Source organism: Thalassophryne amazonica, chromosome 8 (assembly GCF_902500255.1).
Source record: "Thalassophryne amazonica chromosome 8, fThaAma1.1, whole genome shotgun sequence".
Lineage (NCBI taxonomy): Eukaryota > Metazoa > Chordata > Actinopteri > Batrachoidiformes > Batrachoididae > Thalassophryne > Thalassophryne amazonica.
In genome coordinates this window covers 65,241,721-65,258,773 of record NC_047110.1, presented here as the reverse complement: position 1 = coordinate 65,258,773, position 17,053 = coordinate 65,241,721, and the positions used below count along the sequence as shown (strand labels likewise).

The following is a 17,053-nucleotide window of genomic DNA, read 5'->3' as shown; positions in this document are numbered from 1 at the left end:
TTCTGGGACAGGCGAAATAACACACACACACAAAAAAACTTGTAGGGGTTAATGTTTTGGTTTTTTTTTTAATAGGGGTTATAATTTGTTTGGGGAGTCAGAGGCGTGTCTGGTGGAGTGAACGTTAGGCGGTTAGAAGCCCGTCTGGGCTCTTTTTTATGTGTATTAGGTTGTTTCTGTTTGGGTTTTGGGGTCGTTTGTTTTGTTGTTTTTTATTTCCCTACATCCCTAACCCCAACCTCACTTGCCCCAAGACCGTTCGTCTTGTGGGTTGTGGGGTGGTGCAGGTTGGTCATGCTGAGCTTTCTCAGAAGACCTCTGCACCTAGGGGGGGGTTGTTAGGGGCGTTTTCTTGGTTTGGTTAGGGCCCGGTTCCACTCCAGCCTCGGTGAGCCTTTGTACCGTTCGTCATTGGTGTTGCCGGGGTGTGGTGCAGCGGGAACATACCTCAGTCGGAGGGGTGGGCCGATCTGTTGCCGTTCGCCATTTCGGTAGTTCCACCCTCCCGAGAGGCTGGGGTATGGTCGAGTTGGGGCACCGGACGTATTTCCGGTTTCCGGTTTTTGCCTTGGGGTTGGGGCTGGGTTAGTTTTTCCTGTTCCCTTCCCCGGCTTAATGTTTTGAGCCGTTTGCCAAAATTGAGCCGCCGAGGGGCTCTGGAAGGGACCTGGGGTCTTTCGGGGTGCCGGGGAAGGTAACAGGGTTTAACGTTTGTTTTATTTGCCCCCGGGGTTGTTTAAGGTAGTCCCGGGGGTTGGACTTTGATTTTGTTTTGTTTCCTTCCGGGTTCCCCTCCAGGGTTGATGGGACGGTCCTCTGGGGGGAATTGGCTTATGGGGCCGACAAGCCAGGTGTGGGGTCTGGGGTTCCAGGATCCTGGGGAGGGTGCCTCCTGGGGTTTGATGGTACGGTCCTCTGGGGGGCGCCGTTTGCTCCATGTATACCTGGGGACCTTTGTGGGATTCTGGTTCTGGCTATTCCTCCTGGAACCGGCGGTAAAGGCCTTCTGGGGGGGGTTGTTTGTTATTTTTTTTTGTGCATTATGTTTGTATTGTGTTTGTGGGGCTGTGTTGGGTTTTTGCGTTTGGGAGTTTTTCTTTTCTTCCCGGGGTTGGATGGGACGGTCCCCTGGGGAGGTTTTGGGTGGGTTTTATGTTTTTTCTTGTGTGTTGGATTGTACTGGGGACTGTTTTGGGGTTTTTGTTGATGCCAGCCGGCCTTCCAGCTGCGGTGCCGTGTCCTGCTGTCTGTGGTGGACCTTGGGAGCGTTGTACTGTCTGCTTCCTGACGAGGACCCCGGAGGGAGGTGCTGTTCTCGGGCCTGGTCTGTTCGGTCGCCGGGAGGCTTCCCGTTAAAGGGGGGTACTGTTGTGTGTTGGGGGGGGTGTGGCTGGACATTTTGGTGTTCTTTTCTTTGCTCTCCAGGTGGTATGAAAACTGATTTGTCTGTGGAGAAGGTGCTGGCTGAAGAATCCTTCACCCTCATCAACATTATGTGCAGCACCTGTGGATGGTGCTCACGTGCAGCCTTAAAGACTTTCAGCTGAAGCAGATAATGAGATGGTGTTCTGCATTTAAGCCATGTGTGATTCAAGCAGAATTGCCGGGAACTCGACCTTGTGATGTTCGTTTGTGAGACGCTGAGGACCGCGCCTGGGTTTGACACATCGTGCCTGTGAAGCAGGAAGGGTGAGGGACACATGCTGTCAGCACACATCAGAGGTGATTAATTGTTTGACTACTTGTTGATAGTAACTTGGTATTTTGTTACGCAGTATATTTGAATTGTGATGAGAATTGTGCAGCTCGCTTCTCACTGCTGTGGCGTGCGGACAACTGATCCTCCACCTGTTGTGAGAAGCTGCTCATTTACATAAAGCTTAAATACAGACCTGAATGTGTTGCTGATAGTGTGTGCCTTTTGAAGGATATTGCTTGTAACTGCTGACTTACCTCACCTCTTCTATCCTTCGCAGAGAGTCGGTTTGTCGTGTCCACCTGGGGGGTGTTTGGCGGAAAAGTGAGTCCAGAAGCGCCGGGCTTCGATCCTTTTAGGCGCTGGAGAGCCTGCCAGCCTTCACTCCACCAGACTGACGCATCTTTTGTTTATACACCTTGTTTTGCACCAGAGGGTGAAAATTAATAAATTGTTTTGTTATAGGAACCGCTTTCTGGTTATTTTAGCGCTGGGTTCCGTCGGACGCAGGTCCGCTCCTCAACCCGCGTCGACACATAACATTCATGGTGTTAACTTCAAATTCTGATCCAACCATCTGAATATTGTACAAGAAATCAAGATTTTTTTTCCACACTATTTGTCAATTTCACAACTTCCCATAATGCCCTACACACGCAGCAGTTCCAGTTCGGTGGTTTGAGTGAAAAAGCTAAGAGCTTGTGGGATTTAAAGCATTGGAAGTGGTTCTTGTGCAGAATGTGTGTTATTTCTACCAGTGGAGGGGACATTCCATGATTCACACCAAAGCGCAAATAGCCTGTTTAGCTCCTGCCAGTGTGAAAAAGGTAAGCGGGTGGACAAAAATCACAGAACAGCAACCACAAAAAGACAGAATTTTCTGCTGAAGAATATTATCATATACATACATTTCACACATTTATTCTCTATGTGTTAGTGCCATTATGGTTAAAGTTTCATACACAGTTCTACAATAAATATTTTTTGTTTAAAGTGTTTATTTCATGTGAAATTTGGCATATGTCAGTTATTTTTGCCACTGAGACAAGCATCTTCAGAAAAAGAAAAATGCAATTTAATTTTTTTTTTAATAGAATAAAAAAAGAATGAATCTTTTAAACATACGATTGACAAAGTGTTCACTGTAGATCTTTGAATGAGTTTTGGGAATCCAAGGTGTCTCTTCTGCCTCATTCCTGCAGGCTGGTTTTAACCAAAGTTTCTTTTAGTGCTAATTGATGGGAAATCTGTAGAACATTACCTTCCTTTCCATGCATCTGGTTTCCACTAATCATCCTTGAGATGTTTCTACAGCTTAACTGTCCACCTGGGGTACATTCAGTTGATTGGACATGATATGGAAAGGCGCATGCCTGTCTACATATAAGGTCCCACAGTTGACAGTGCATGTCAGAGCACAAACCAAGCATGAAGTCAAAGGAATTATCTGTAGACCTCTGAGACAGGACTGTTTTGAGGCACAAATCTGGGGAAAGGCACAGAAACATTTCTGCTGCTTTGAAGGTCCCAATGAGCACAGTGGCCTCCATCATCCATAAATGGAAGAAGTTCAGATCCACCAGGACTCTTCCTACAGCTGGCCGCCCGTCTAAACTGAGTGATCGGGGGAGAAGGGCCTTAGTCAGGGAGGTGACCAAAATCCCGATGGTCACTCTATTATAGCTCCAGCTTTCCTCTGTGGAAAGAAGAGAACCTTCCAGAAGGACAACCATCTCTGCAGCAATCCACCAATCAGGCCTGTATGGTAGAGTGGCCGGACGAAAGCCACTCTTTAGTAAAAGGCACATGGCAGCCCACCTGGAGGCAAAAGGCACCATGAAGGACTCTCAGACCATGAGAAACAAAATTCTCTGGTCTGATGAGACAAAGACTGAAGTCTTTGCCAAGTGTCATGTTGGAGGAAACCAGGCACCACCCCTACAGTGAAGCATGGTTGTGGCAGCATCACGCTATGGGGATGTTTTTCAGTGGCAGGAACTGAGAGACTAGTCAAGATTGAGGGAAAGATGAATTTAACAATGTACAGAGACATCCTGGATGAAAACCTGCTCCAGAGCGCGCTTGACCTCAGACTGGAGCGACGGTTCATCTTTCAGTAGGACAATGACCCTAAGCACACAGCCATCAAAGGGGTGGCTTCAGGACAACTCTGTGAATGTCCTTGAGTTGCCCAGCTAGAGCCCAGACCTGAATCTGATTGAACATCTCTGGAGAGATCTGATAATGGCTGGGCACAGACACTCCCCATCCAACCTGATGGAGCATGAGAGGTGCTACAAAGAGGAATGGACAAACATAGGGCCGCTAAGCTTGTGGCATCATTTTCAAGATGACTTGAGGCTGTAATTGCATCTTGTATCCTCCTACTGTATTCTCGACTGTCTCGGGGTGCCTCTTTGCACAGCCAGCAACCTTGGGTTCTATCTGCCATGGTAGATCTCTGCCTCTACGGGACCTGGTGCTCATAGCCTGTTTTTCTGCTGCCATGATTCAGAGCCTCTCTCATGTCCTTCACCCAGCTTTTGCTAGCAATTAGTAGGATTTCTGGATATCAGCCACCCCCTCGGACAGTCTTCTGCTGTTGGAGGTACTCACTTTCTGATTTGTCCCTGGGGCCACTTTCATGATGCAAGTCTTGGTGGTTTCTTGTTTCCTGGTGGCTTTGAGATTATCAGCCCCCATCTCCTCCTCTTTTCACTGCTTGTCTAGTGTCAGTGTGCTAGACTTTGGCTGGACCCTCCTCCTCAAGGAGTATTTAGGATTCCTTCTTAATTATCAAAATGTAGAAATTATTTGCTTACCCCGACTACACTTTGCTGCTGGGAAATAACGTGTGCTATCCAAACATCAGGTAACACAAGACAAGACAAAAACATCCAAATTTTTGGCAGTAACTGGAGTTGCTAGGTAACAGGTATCACACAGTTATGTAACTGGCCATGGCTCTAGCCTCCATGTCTTATGGGGTTGCCTCTTGGGGACCAGAGATATCCCAGTAAGCAGGATGGGGGAGGCTTCCCTCACTGTTTCCCATCAGTTGCAGGCAGCGGGCATGGAAAATGTGGCTTCCCTGTGCCCTTTTAAATCACCCGCTTCAGGTCTGTACAATAAACAAGCATAATAATAACTGCAGTTATTGGGAAGCCAATATAAGAGCAGCAATGAATGCCACTTATTGTGTAGAATATCACCTTAATGTAAGTTAATGAATCTGATGTTGTTGTTTCAGTACTACTTCACTGTCAGTTTCACCCACGAAAACCAAAAGGCACTGGAGTTACGAACAGAAGATGTAAAGGACTGCGATGAATGGGTGGCTGCAATATCACATGCCAGGTAAAGGAACATAAAATTGAAATGTGCAGATGTGCTAATTAGATGTTGAATTAGGTGGGTGACTGTAAGCAGGTTTTGCTGTGATTTCGCAAGTGTAGTTAAAGCTGGAGCATGTAAGATTTAGTGTCACCTAGTGGTGAGTTTGCAGTCATTGCCAGTTTTTTTTTTTTTTTTTGCCTTCAGGATTCACATCTTTACCAACAAAGATTTATACTTTCTTGCCTTCTCTTCTGATAAGCAATGTATATAACCCTCCATTTCATAAAAATCAGGGTCTTCAGCCTTGTTAGTCTGCACTAACAAATGCTGATTCTTCTTGTTTTTTCAGTCTTCTAGTCAAATTGAAAAATGCAAAAGTCAGAGTAAGCTTGTGCCTTTTGCAGTGGTCAGTACTTCTAACTGAGAAGTTAGCTTTGATCCACTAAATGAAAAGTTAACTGTCACGATGCGAAACCAATAAGCCTTTTCGATTGTAATTTTGCAGTTGTGGTGGCTTCTTTCTTTTCCACTGGTAAATCCGCTTCGCAGTCTGGGAATGCACATGCACGACCAGATTGGTTCAAAGGTCAAGAGGTGTAAAGACGCTCAGTTGGTCAGTGACAGTGTCAATCAAACAACTGTCTAATAAACATAATTTTACAGATGCTTATAAGAAGGAGTGAAAATGCAGCTGTTTTACCAAGACATTATAATATAAATAGTATAAATAATTACCTTTGAGATGATCCCAAATGGTTTCTCCACCCCATGAAGAGCACAAGAAAATCTCCTGGAGAAAATTTCTCTGTGCTTCCGGAGCAATTAGAGATGGTTTTATCAGCCAATCTCTGAGAGCAAAAGATTAATCCGCTACGAAATATTTATTTTAATAAATGCAACATCCAGCAGCACACAGCGCAGCATCCAGCGAGTAGCGTTGGCCCGGCGAATTGTGCGGCAGTGTGCAGGTTAAATGCGCGGCAGTGGCATCGAGTCATGCCGCTCTTATCATCCAGCCAGTCGGACTCGAATTTGGATATCGGGTCAGGGAATGATTTCCGTTGTCATCTTTTAAAAGGGCAGCGTAATCTGTCGCCTTGCTCTGTTGTGATACAAATCATTGCGTTTTATCCCACCTGTGTTCATTATTCATTGATCCAAATCACAGGCACATTTGCATATAAGCCTAATAGTTGACACAGAACATGAAGGGAAATGGACCAGGCAGTTACTTCAGGATTTTTTTTACTAGAGACACCATTCAGCTGCCATTCACCAACCACATCCATGATTAATTTGATTTTATTCTTCACAAATAATTTATTTCACACTCTCGGAAATACAAACGTAGTGCGCAAGATTTATAGAGGTCCGCAAAGTGAACCAGTGATCAGCTGATTCTGTGTTTACGAATAGACACTGTCTGGGTCAGCAGTGGGTCGAGTCGGGCAAAATCTGAATTTTCAGTCCGTGTGCAGCATAAGCTTCAGTTTTTCTTCCTTGGACACCAATACCATGTTTTCACAAGGGGGAGGTGATGGTCTAGTGGTTAAGGTGTTGGGCTTGAGACCAGAAGATCCTCAGTTCAAATCCCTGCCTGACTGGAAAATCACTAAGGACCCTTGGGCAAGGTCCTTAATCCCCTATATGCATCGTGAGCGTCTTGTATGGCAGCACCCTGACATCGGGGTGAATATGAGGCATTATTGTAAAGCGCTTTGAGCGTCTGATGCAGATGGAAAAGCGCTATATAAATGCACTCCATTTACCATTCACAAAAATATCTTTCAAGGAATCATTACTCCAGCACTCCACACAGTCAGTCATGATGCCTCGAGACTATTTCAAAAACTTACCTGCCTCCATGCTGTTGAGGAGCATCTGGAGGCTCAAGATGTGGTCTTCTTTCTCAAATGGATAGCAAACATCAGTCAACCAAGTGCACTGATGTGAAGGGAGATGTTGAAAAATAACGCAAGAACAAGTTTCCTGCTGTGATGTTTGTGGGTGATGGTGAGAACTTTTAATGTACCCTCGTAACTGGTCCATTAATGGCTTTCAAAGTTAGCTGAAACGCTAATCAGCAAATGAAAAAGTTGTCTTCACGAATTAGCTGTTAGGTGATTTGCTGAATTGTGATCACTGCAGTTTTGGGATCAATTTGGAGGTGCAACATGGCGGTCTCCACGAGGAGGCCCGCTCCCGTGTCGATATGAGGAACTCATTCTGAGCTTATGAAACACGTGGGTCGCTTGTTAATGAACAGATGGTTAAGAATGCTAGCTTCTGTTTCTGCTAATAAACGCCCTCGCTTTTTTAAAAAAGATGCAGAAAATACATTTAGTTTTACAATGATGCTAAAAGAAATCTCTGTATGTGTGCGTGCTTGCATGTGTGCATTCCAACAGTTACAGAAACTTGGCCACCGAGCATGAGACTCTCATGCAGAAGTATCTTCATCTCCTTCAGATTGTGGAGACAGAGAAAACTGTTGCTAAGCAACTTCGACAACAGATAGAAGACGGGGAAATCGAGATTGAACGGCTTAAGTCAGAGGTAATATTCGCTGTGATTGTGTATGCATTTGTTGGAGCTATTTTTGTTGACCTGCCGTGGTGGCTGCTGTATTATTAAGATCCTCACCGGCTGAAGCGAGTGCTATTAAATGTTTTTTTTAGGATTTTGTCCTCTCTCAGTGAATCACAGTGGTGGAGGATAATGAAAATCTTTCACCTTTTACAAGAATCTGTGGTATTCACACGCACTCTGACAGTTAGACCAACTGGAAACAGATTTCCAGAAGTGGCAACGACACTGATTCTTACATCACATGCTCGGTTCTTTTTCGCATTTGTAAAATACATAACAACGGGCAAACATGGGATTGTGCATAATACTGTTACATCTGTGAAACGGACAAGTAGAAGTGGAGCCGTAACCCTGGCACACTGTCCAGACCCGCCGCACTCTACTTTGCATCTCTTTTCAGGAAGTGTGCCTGTTCTTCAGATCAAATAGCTGTTTTACTTTAATGTGCAAATGTGATGCTTGAAATCAAGCTGTGTGCTGAATATGCATGAGCATGGCTTTATATTGGGTTTTGTCCATAAAATGCAAGGACAATTAACTCTCTTGCAGCCCAAAAAGTAAATGGGGACACTTAGGGGACGCTTGTTACTAGGGTAGTTTAGATGACCGCTGCACAGAGACATGGATGCAGCCAAGTGAAGAGAGAGAGTTTACTCAGTGGTGAGAGCTGTGACCAGTCCTGTCTTGTTGACTTACTCACTTTGTTTACATGCTGGTGTCACAAGTGAGAAGAAGAAATGTGTGTAAGTGGGAACGACTGCTCTTTCTTCTGCCTTGTTTCACTCGAAGATTGCCGGCCTGCTCAAAGACAACGAAAAGATCCATGCGAGCCCCGCTGCCGTTCCGACTGAGGATGACTCCGAGATTAAAAGATCAAAAAGGTAAGTGCGATTTTACACAGACAGCTGAAATTTGTCTCGTAAAGCACAATACTAGGTTTTGATGTGGTCTTCTGCAGGTTCAGAGCTTCCTGCGAGGCTGGATCTGCAGGAGAAAGTGGAAGAACATCATTCAGGATTACATCCGCTCACCACACGCTGAGAGCATGAGGAAGAGGAATCAGGTGGTGTTCAGCATGTTGGACTCAGAGGCCGAGTACGTCCAGCAGCTTCACATTCTGGTCAACAACTTCCTGAGGCCGCTCCGCATGGCCGCCAGCTCTAAGAAGCCGCCAATCACTCATGATGATGTCAGCAGCATCTTCCTCAACAGGTTGGCCCAGTTTCAGACAAAGATACGATCGTCTATTCAAGTTTTTAAAATAACGTCAATCCACAATCTGACAGACTAACAAACAAGCTAACAGCCGTGATCGATCCCCAGTTTTATCTGACTGTGGTAATGTGTTAAATGCACAAATGCGCATAGTGATTTTAGAGCAGCACATGTTGCCTTCAAGAAGACAATACAGGTCGCGGATACAAGTGGTTGAAATGAGATTCCTCTACTGGGAATCTGGGCTGACACCCTAAGATGCTGAGAAGCTCAACTGTCCAGGAACATGTCGGAGTAGAGCCACTGTGTCTTCACATCAAAAGGAACCAGCTGAGGTGGTTCGGGCATCTGATGAGGATGCTCCCTGGTCATCTCCCTAGGGAGGTCTTCCAGGCATATCCAACTGTGAGGAATCCTTAGGGAAGACCCAGAACATGTTGGAGGGATTATATTTCCTAGCAATCTTAGGCATGCCACAGGATCTCCCAGGAAGAGTTTGAGGACTTGGCCGAGGATAGGGAAGTGTGGGACAAACTGCTTGGTCCACTGCCACCATCACCCAGCCCTGGAAAATTGGCAGAAAATGAATGAATGAACCTGTTGCCTTCTTTTTCAGGAACATTCATGCAGTGCAAAACCACATTTTGCGCATGTTACAAAGGCATAGCTGCAGGAGACGAGTGTATAGATACTGAACTGGACTTTCTGCAATCCTGACTTGTCCCCATTAGAGAATGTGTGAACCACAAGAGGACATGAAAATGCAACAACCCCACATGGTTAAACAGTTTCCTGCTAACAAAGCAATTACAGGAATTCAAATTCTCCATCGCTATGAAGGATTTCCATTAATTTGGCTGCCAAAAGGCAGGGTTCACGCTGCACTGTCCTGACGCAAAATCAAGGAAGGATGTAAGATATAAAATTTACCATGCTAAAAATGTAAAAAAAAAATTGATAAATTGATTTTTAGAATAACGTCTCTGTTTTATGTTTGTTTTGTTTTTTTCTGCTCACAGTGCGTCCCCGTGTCTGGTCATCTGTGTGCACTCTGCTGGGGGGAGTCCAGTGTGTTTGTGTGTTTGTGTCACTGCACACATGACACAGCGAGCAGAGTTTTACGAACATATTTCTAAACTTTTCTTTCAAAGTCTGCTCTGAATGTCTCTGTGAGTGTCCTCACTGTGGTTAAACTAAAAACACAGCTGCGTTAACAACAAACACTAAGGCTTTTTTTCCAAAATACCCCTAAACTCTATTCCTGAGGATGGCATAGATGTAAAATGTGCCCATAAAATCTTATTACCTCCCATCTTATTACCTTTTGAGGTTCCTTCGAACACAATCAGAATGCTCCGAATGCAGTCAGACTGCGGTACGACTGGCTTTTGACCTCTGTTTGAATTTTCCCTGGTTTGACTGCAGCTCAACAGTGGCGTGCATGTTCACTACATTCGTGCTGACCATAGGAATGTGCCTGACTTTGTGGGGTGCCACATTAACCCCTTAGGTCCTAGAGCCTATTTCACCAAACTCACATACCCATACATTATGATTTATTTCTCAGCTTGTACAAAGTCAAAAATGCAAAAGTTTGGATCAGCTAAAAGACAGGTCCTAGGGGATGTTGTGGATGCAAAAAAATTGAAAGTAAATAATACTTGGTAGGAGTAAATTAGTTTGTTTTTTTTTCCCAAAAATGAATTCTGATTTATGTCTATTTGCTTGGCGTTTCAGCTGTGGGAAGTTGATATGTGATTGAAGTGGATACTTTTGTAGAGGAGACTTCGCTTGACATTTTGATGTATAATAAGTGTATGTTGGTGTCAGCATTCATAAGTTATGAGTGTTCAAATGTTCCAAAACAGGGCAAGTCCCCAAATTTGGGGACTCTAGGGTTTAAGAGGTTAATGCTGTACGAGGGGTTCGAGTGCAGCTCGAATTTGCACGACTGTTGTTCCTCATTTGTACAGCATTCAGGCTCATTCGTGCTCTCGTGTAACATGCATTGGGCATCATTGTTATGTGTGGAAAGTGGAATGTTGTTGTTCATAATGAGAAAGCACAGACCATCTTTGTACATCCATTAAAACAGCCCTCTCCAACCCTGCTCCTGGAGGGTACCTGTTCTGCATATTTTCCATATTTACTTGCTCTTGTCACACCTGGTCAATTAACACTGATGTTTCACAGCTCTTGACTGGAGTACAGAGAGCTGTAAAACATTCCGGGCAGGTGCTCCCCAGGAGCAGGACTGGAAAGGCCTGCATTAAAAGAAACAAGAGTAAACAGACAAAATATCACCTTCCAGCTTCACTGCTTCACCTCAGGGACATCTGGTGGCCGCTGTCAGATGTGTTCTCTGGCAGAATATTGCTAATCCCTTAACCGACCCAAATCATTTTACTTATGTTTGCTTTGCCAAAATCACAGCACTTTACTCCAGGTACACTCCAATTTGAAGAGACAGATGGTTGCCACTTTGATGGGTTGAGATTACATTTGAAATGCCGAAAGAACATGGTAAATCCAACCCCTCTGCACCCAGTGCAGGCTTTGCAGTTGTATTTCCCACAACTTAAATAGCAATGTGACACACCCCATTTGGATTTTTGCCCATTGCACAGCTCTTTACCGCATCCACTGACAACATATAGGGGCTAATAACACATCTTTGTTGTAGAACCGCTGTAATGCCAGACAGACCATGACATGAAACACAGCAATTTACTGTAAATTCACAAACTCTGAATTTAAGACTCAGGTAGACAGAGGTTTGTATTCCAAATGCTTTTTGTGAAAATAGCTTCTTCTTTCTTTCCCCAGTGAAACTATTATGTTTCTACATCAGATATTTTACCAGGGTCTAAAAGCCAGAATAGCAAGCTGGCCGACATTAGTGCTGGGTAAGAATGCTCTTTTGTGCCGTCTTCATTTCATTTGGATTTTTTAATGATTCTTTTTGAGTGTTTAATTATGACTGAATCTGATTATGATTTACACCACATTATAAGCCCTTGAAACTGATCATTGTTTTTTGGCGTTGATCTCTCTGCAGCTGACCTTTTCGACATCCTGCTGCCAATGCTGAATATCTACCAGGAGTTTGTGAGGAACCATCAGTACAGTCTGCAGATTCTGGCTCACTGCAAGCAGAACCGGGACTTTGACAAGCTGCTGAAACAATACGAGGCCAAGCCCGACTGTGAGGAGAGAACTCTGGAGACTTTCCTCACATACCCAATGTTTCAGGTTAGCTTATTTGTCCTGGTGATGCGCAATAAATGACGTCAGCAACATTTGTTTTTTGCAGAAGTGCAGCCTGGAATCAGAAGTTGTGAACTTAATGCTTTTATTCTGAACTAAATGTTTCTCACTATGTATATAATTCTGAAATTCTTTAGAGATTATTACCTCCGCCAAGGAGGTTATGTTTTCGGTCGCGTTTGTTTGTTTGTCTGTTTGTCAGCAGGATAACTCAAAAGGTTTTGAACGGATTTTGATGAAATTTTGTGGAGTGGTTGGAAATGACAAGAGGAACAAGTGATTAAATTTTAGTGGTGATCTGGATCACGATCCGGATCCAGATGCTAATGCGGCATATGGCATTTTCAATGTTAAAAGTTAGCATTAAGCAGTTGCAGCTGTCATCACGTTCAGGTGCATTTGTTTTCAAATTGTAATATTTCTTAAATTTATTTTTGTTTATATATTAATAATCTAATGATTATTATATACAATTTTAGAGAAAGAGACAAAAAGAAATAGATCACTGTGCCAAGGAGGGAATCTGTTTAGGGTCAGTGACCCTATGGCCTTGTTTAGAGAAGTGTTTCATAAATGTTAAAAAAATTCATATATTTGCAGTTTAGTTGAATAATAAATTGAATTTTGTCTCTTATTTGTTTTGTCTATAAGCACATCCAATATCAATATCAGTGCTCAGATGACAGTAGCTTCTGGGAAAGGTGCAAGTTGCAATAAACTGTGTTGCCAAGCGCCTTGGCGGAGGTTTGCACTCTCTGAGTGCTTCTACTATTAGATTAGTTTAGATTAGATAGAACTTTATTGATCCCTCCCTCAGGGAAACTGAGGTTCCAGCAGCATTGTATAGCAGCACACAGGGTAAGAAGCACACAGAGTAAAAGTAGAAGTAAAAAACAATCTGCAAAATCTAAATAAAATTGTAGAACCTTTTCTTATCACGCTCCAGGTTTATGGAGTAGTTAACTTACCGTCCAACATTAAAGCAAACTGACTTGTAGTCTCTAAGTCTAGACTTAAAACAACATTTTTAATGTATTGTACTGATGGGAATAACAGCGTTAAAATAGACAATATTACTAATGCCGTTTTTTTCAGTAACAGATAATCTAATTACTGTTTCTGCCATTACAACGCCGTTATCGTTACTGACAGTAAAATGTGGCGCTTTAGTATAATTAAGATCATCGAAGCCGTTTTTATGTGCAGACTCTCAGCAGTTGAGCTTTAAAGGTTTTTTCTTTTCTTTTCTTTGGTGAGGGGCGGGACAACTGTATAAGTGATGGTGATTGGCTAAAGAGTAAAATTTCATGGTAATCCAACCAGAGGCAGACATGGACAGGAATTCATGCACAAATACAACCCCTGGCAAAAATTATGGAATCACTCAATTCTGAGGAAAAAATTATGGAATCACCCTGTAAATTTTCATCCCCCAAATTAACACCTGCATCAAATCAGATCTGCTCATTGACATTGACCCTATGCCATGACATTGACCCTATGTGTCTTTTTACAAGGAATGTTTTTGCAGTTTTTGCTCTATGGCAAGATGCATTATCATCTTGAAAAATGAGTTCATCATCCCCAAACATCCTTTCAATTGTCCAAAATATCAACATAAACTTGTGCATTTATTGATGATGTAATGACAGCCATCTCCCCAGTGCCTTTACCTGACATGCAGCCCCATATCATCAATGACTGTGGAAATTTACATGTTCTCTTCAGGCAGTCATCTTTATAAATCTCATTGGAAAGGCACCAAACAAAAGTTCCAGCATCATCACCTTGCCCAATGCAGATTCGAGATTCATCACTGAATATGACTTTCATCCAGTCATCCACAGTCCACAATTGCTTTTCCTTAGCCCATTGTAACCTTGTTTTTTTCTGTTTAGGTGTTAATGATGCCTTTCATTTAGCTTTTCTGTATGTAAATCCCATTTCCTTTAGGCAGTTTCTTACAGTTCAGTCACAGACGTTGACTCCAGTTTCCTCCCATTTGTTCCTCATTTGTTTTGTTGTACATTTTTCGATTTTTGAGACATATTGCTTTAAGTTTTCTGTCTTGACGCTTTGATGTCTTCCTTGGTCTACCAGTATGTTTGCCTTTAACAACCTTCCCATGTTGTTTGTATTTGGTCCAGAGTTTAGACACAGCTGACTGTGAACAACCAACATCTTTTGCAACATTGCGTGATGATTTACTCTCTTTTAAGAGTTTGATAATCCTCTCCTTTGTTTCAATTGACATCTCTCGTGTTGGAGCCATGATTCATGTCAGTCCACTTGGTGCAACAGCTCTCCAAGGTGTGTTCACTCCTTTTAGATGCAGACTAACGAGCAGATCTGATATGATGCAGGTGTTAGTTTTGGGGATGAAAATTTACAGGGTGATTCCATAATTTTTTCCGCAGAATTGAGTGATTCCATATTTTTTTCCTCTGCTTGGTCTAAAAAGTAACCGTCACTGTCTGCCACAATCTTTTTTTCTTGATTTCTTATAGTGTTTCTTAAAGCCAGAAAGTTGCCGTTTGAAATGACTTTAGTTTTGTGTCATGTCTGTGATCTGCTTTTTTTCTACAAAATTAAACAACTGAATGAACATCCTCCGAGGCCGGTGATTCCATAATTTTTGCCAGGGGTTGTACAAACGCACGCACTCACTCACACACAAGCGATACATCCACACATGCAGTACCCAGCATTAGCATTTTTAAACTGGAACTTACTCCCCCTCCCATTGAGAAAAAAGACAAGAATGTATATGTGAATGAATGTAATTTAGTTTTAGATTTATTTGATGGCCAGTTGTGGCCTATTGAGGTGCAATAAATATTAAAAATTTCTAAAATATCTATTATGAAATCACAACAAAGCTGCCTTCTGGCTCTTCACACAAGGTCTAACCTTGCCAACCCCTATAGCAAGCATACAGGCAGCAGTGGTGAGGAAAAACTCCCTCTGATGATTTGAGGAAGAAACCTCAAGCAGACCAGACTCAAAGGGGTGACCCTTTGCTTGGGCCATGCTACTGACACACATGATGGCAATGCAAATATACAAGAAATTTTGATATCTACAATAATGTGATAGGTTTCTTGTCTCACATTGTTCCACAGCAACATTAAAATAGTGTAGATTGGTATACAATATTTTCTGTTTATAATTTATCCTATTAAGTGTTCATTTCATTCATTAAACATATTTAATATTCAGTTTGATTATAAATGATTTAGCATACAGTTGAATATAAAGATTATTAAAGTGGAGGGAGATCCAAATTCATTGACATATTTGAACATTTAAAAAAGTAATGCAATAGTTACTTTCCCTAGTAATTAATTACTTTTATAATACTGGAACTTAGTTATGAAGTTACTTGCTTTTTGGGGAAGTAACTAGTAATTATAGCTAATTGCTTTTTTAAAGTAAGGTGCCCAGCACTGATTGTTTGTGAATGAGTTGTAATTTATTTAATTTTAATCTACTTCATTAGATTTTTATTGTGCTTTTGTGGAAGTCTCTGGTTCACATTTTTGTTGTGTACTTGTTGCTTGTGTGTTAAATTTAATAACCCCTTAATCCCTAGAGCTTATTTCACCAAAATCACATACCCATACATGATGATTTATTTCTCAGCTTGTACAAGGTCAAAAATGTAGAAGTTTGGATCAGCTAAAAGACAGGTCCTAGGGGATGTTGTGGATACAAAAAATTGAAAATAAATAATACTTGGTAGGAGTAAATAAGTTTTTTTTTTCCCAAATAATGAATTCTGATTTATGTCTATTTGCTTGGCGTTTCAGCTGTGGGAAGTTGATATGTGATTGAAGTGGATACTTTTGTAGAGGAGACTTCGCTTTACATTTTGATGTATAATAAGTGTATGTTGGTGTCAACATTGGTTAGTTATGAGTGTTCAAATGTTCCAAAACAGGGCAAGTCCCCAAATTTGGGGACTCTAGGATTTAAGAGGTTAATTTCTTGTATTTTAAATGGAAAAACACATTGAATATTTCCCCTTCAAGTATTTTTGATAGGACAGCCCTGTTACATTTGTTTGTGCCTTCAGATTCCCCGCTACATTCTGACCCTCCATGAACTGCTGGCTCACACACCCCATGAGCACATAGAGCGAAACAGTCTGGACTATGCAAAATCCAAGCTGGAGGAGCTTTCCAGGTATCTTGCCCTGCTTTGCCCAAACCAGCAGAACCCGAACGTGAATAATCCTAAAATTAACACGAAAGATTAAGCTTCATTTGAACTTCATTCCCCACAGAATTTGTAGTGTATCTGTAGCTCTAAAACTCAATTAAGAACTTTTCATTTTCCTAGAATCATGCACGATGAAGTGAGTGAGACAGAGAACATCAGAAAGAACCTGGCAATAGAGCGCATGATTGTGGAAGGTTGTGAGATTCTCCTCGACACCAGCCAGACTTTTGTAAGACAAGGTAAGCTTTACCTTTAAACATTGTGTAGATCGATATTAGCTGAAAAACATGCAAAATGGAGACACTTTGAGAGCTCACACCGCTACCAAAACCATTAAAATTAGATTATACATGTAAGTTTACAAACAAAGGAATTTTTTTTATGTTAGACAGTTTTCACAATGGAAAACAAGCCAGCCAATTGGCTAAATGTTTGTAATGTGTAAAGTAACTGCTGAAAGATTTGGATTTAACAAACTAAAAAAATGTTATGACATTGCAAAAGCATTACTGTGCAATTATATAATATAGATCATGTCTGAAGTCTTCACCTCTCCCCAACAACGAAAAACGCAGCGACGATGACGACCCTGTACTTTTGCACATTTTAAAATGTGTTTTTGCAGGAATAATGGAGTAAAACAGTTGTTTCCCAAACTTTTTCTGCAGGGCCTCCCATTTGTCGTTTGTAGCTCTTCTACCACCACTCCACTCCAACACACATGCAGCT

At 42.2% G+C, this 17,053-nt stretch overlaps 1 protein-coding gene across 2 annotated transcripts in view; it reads left to right on the top strand.

Annotated features, from left to right (window-relative positions):
• Positions 1-17,053, top strand: part of rasgrf1 (Ras protein specific guanine nucleotide releasing factor 1) — a 112,042-nt gene that overhangs the window by 56,173 nt on the left and 38,816 nt on the right. Inside the window, exons 1-8 of one of the 2 annotated variants that reach the window (XM_034176524.1) lie at positions 4,921-5,053; positions 7,441-7,588; positions 8,411-8,502; positions 8,580-8,833; positions 11,663-11,742; positions 11,895-12,088; positions 16,179-16,288; positions 16,445-16,563. In XM_034176524.1, the coding sequence (XP_034032415.1) occupies positions 8,667-8,833; positions 11,663-11,742; positions 11,895-12,088; positions 16,179-16,288; positions 16,445-16,563 (670 nt within the window). In that variant the 5' untranslated portion in view covers positions 4,921-5,053; positions 7,441-7,588; positions 8,411-8,502; positions 8,580-8,666. Of the gene's footprint in view, positions 1-4,920; positions 5,054-7,440; positions 7,589-8,410; positions 8,503-8,579; positions 8,834-11,662; positions 11,743-11,894; positions 12,089-16,178; positions 16,289-16,444; positions 16,564-17,053 lie in introns of those variants that run through there. The other variant, XM_034176525.1, reaches the window with a different exon arrangement.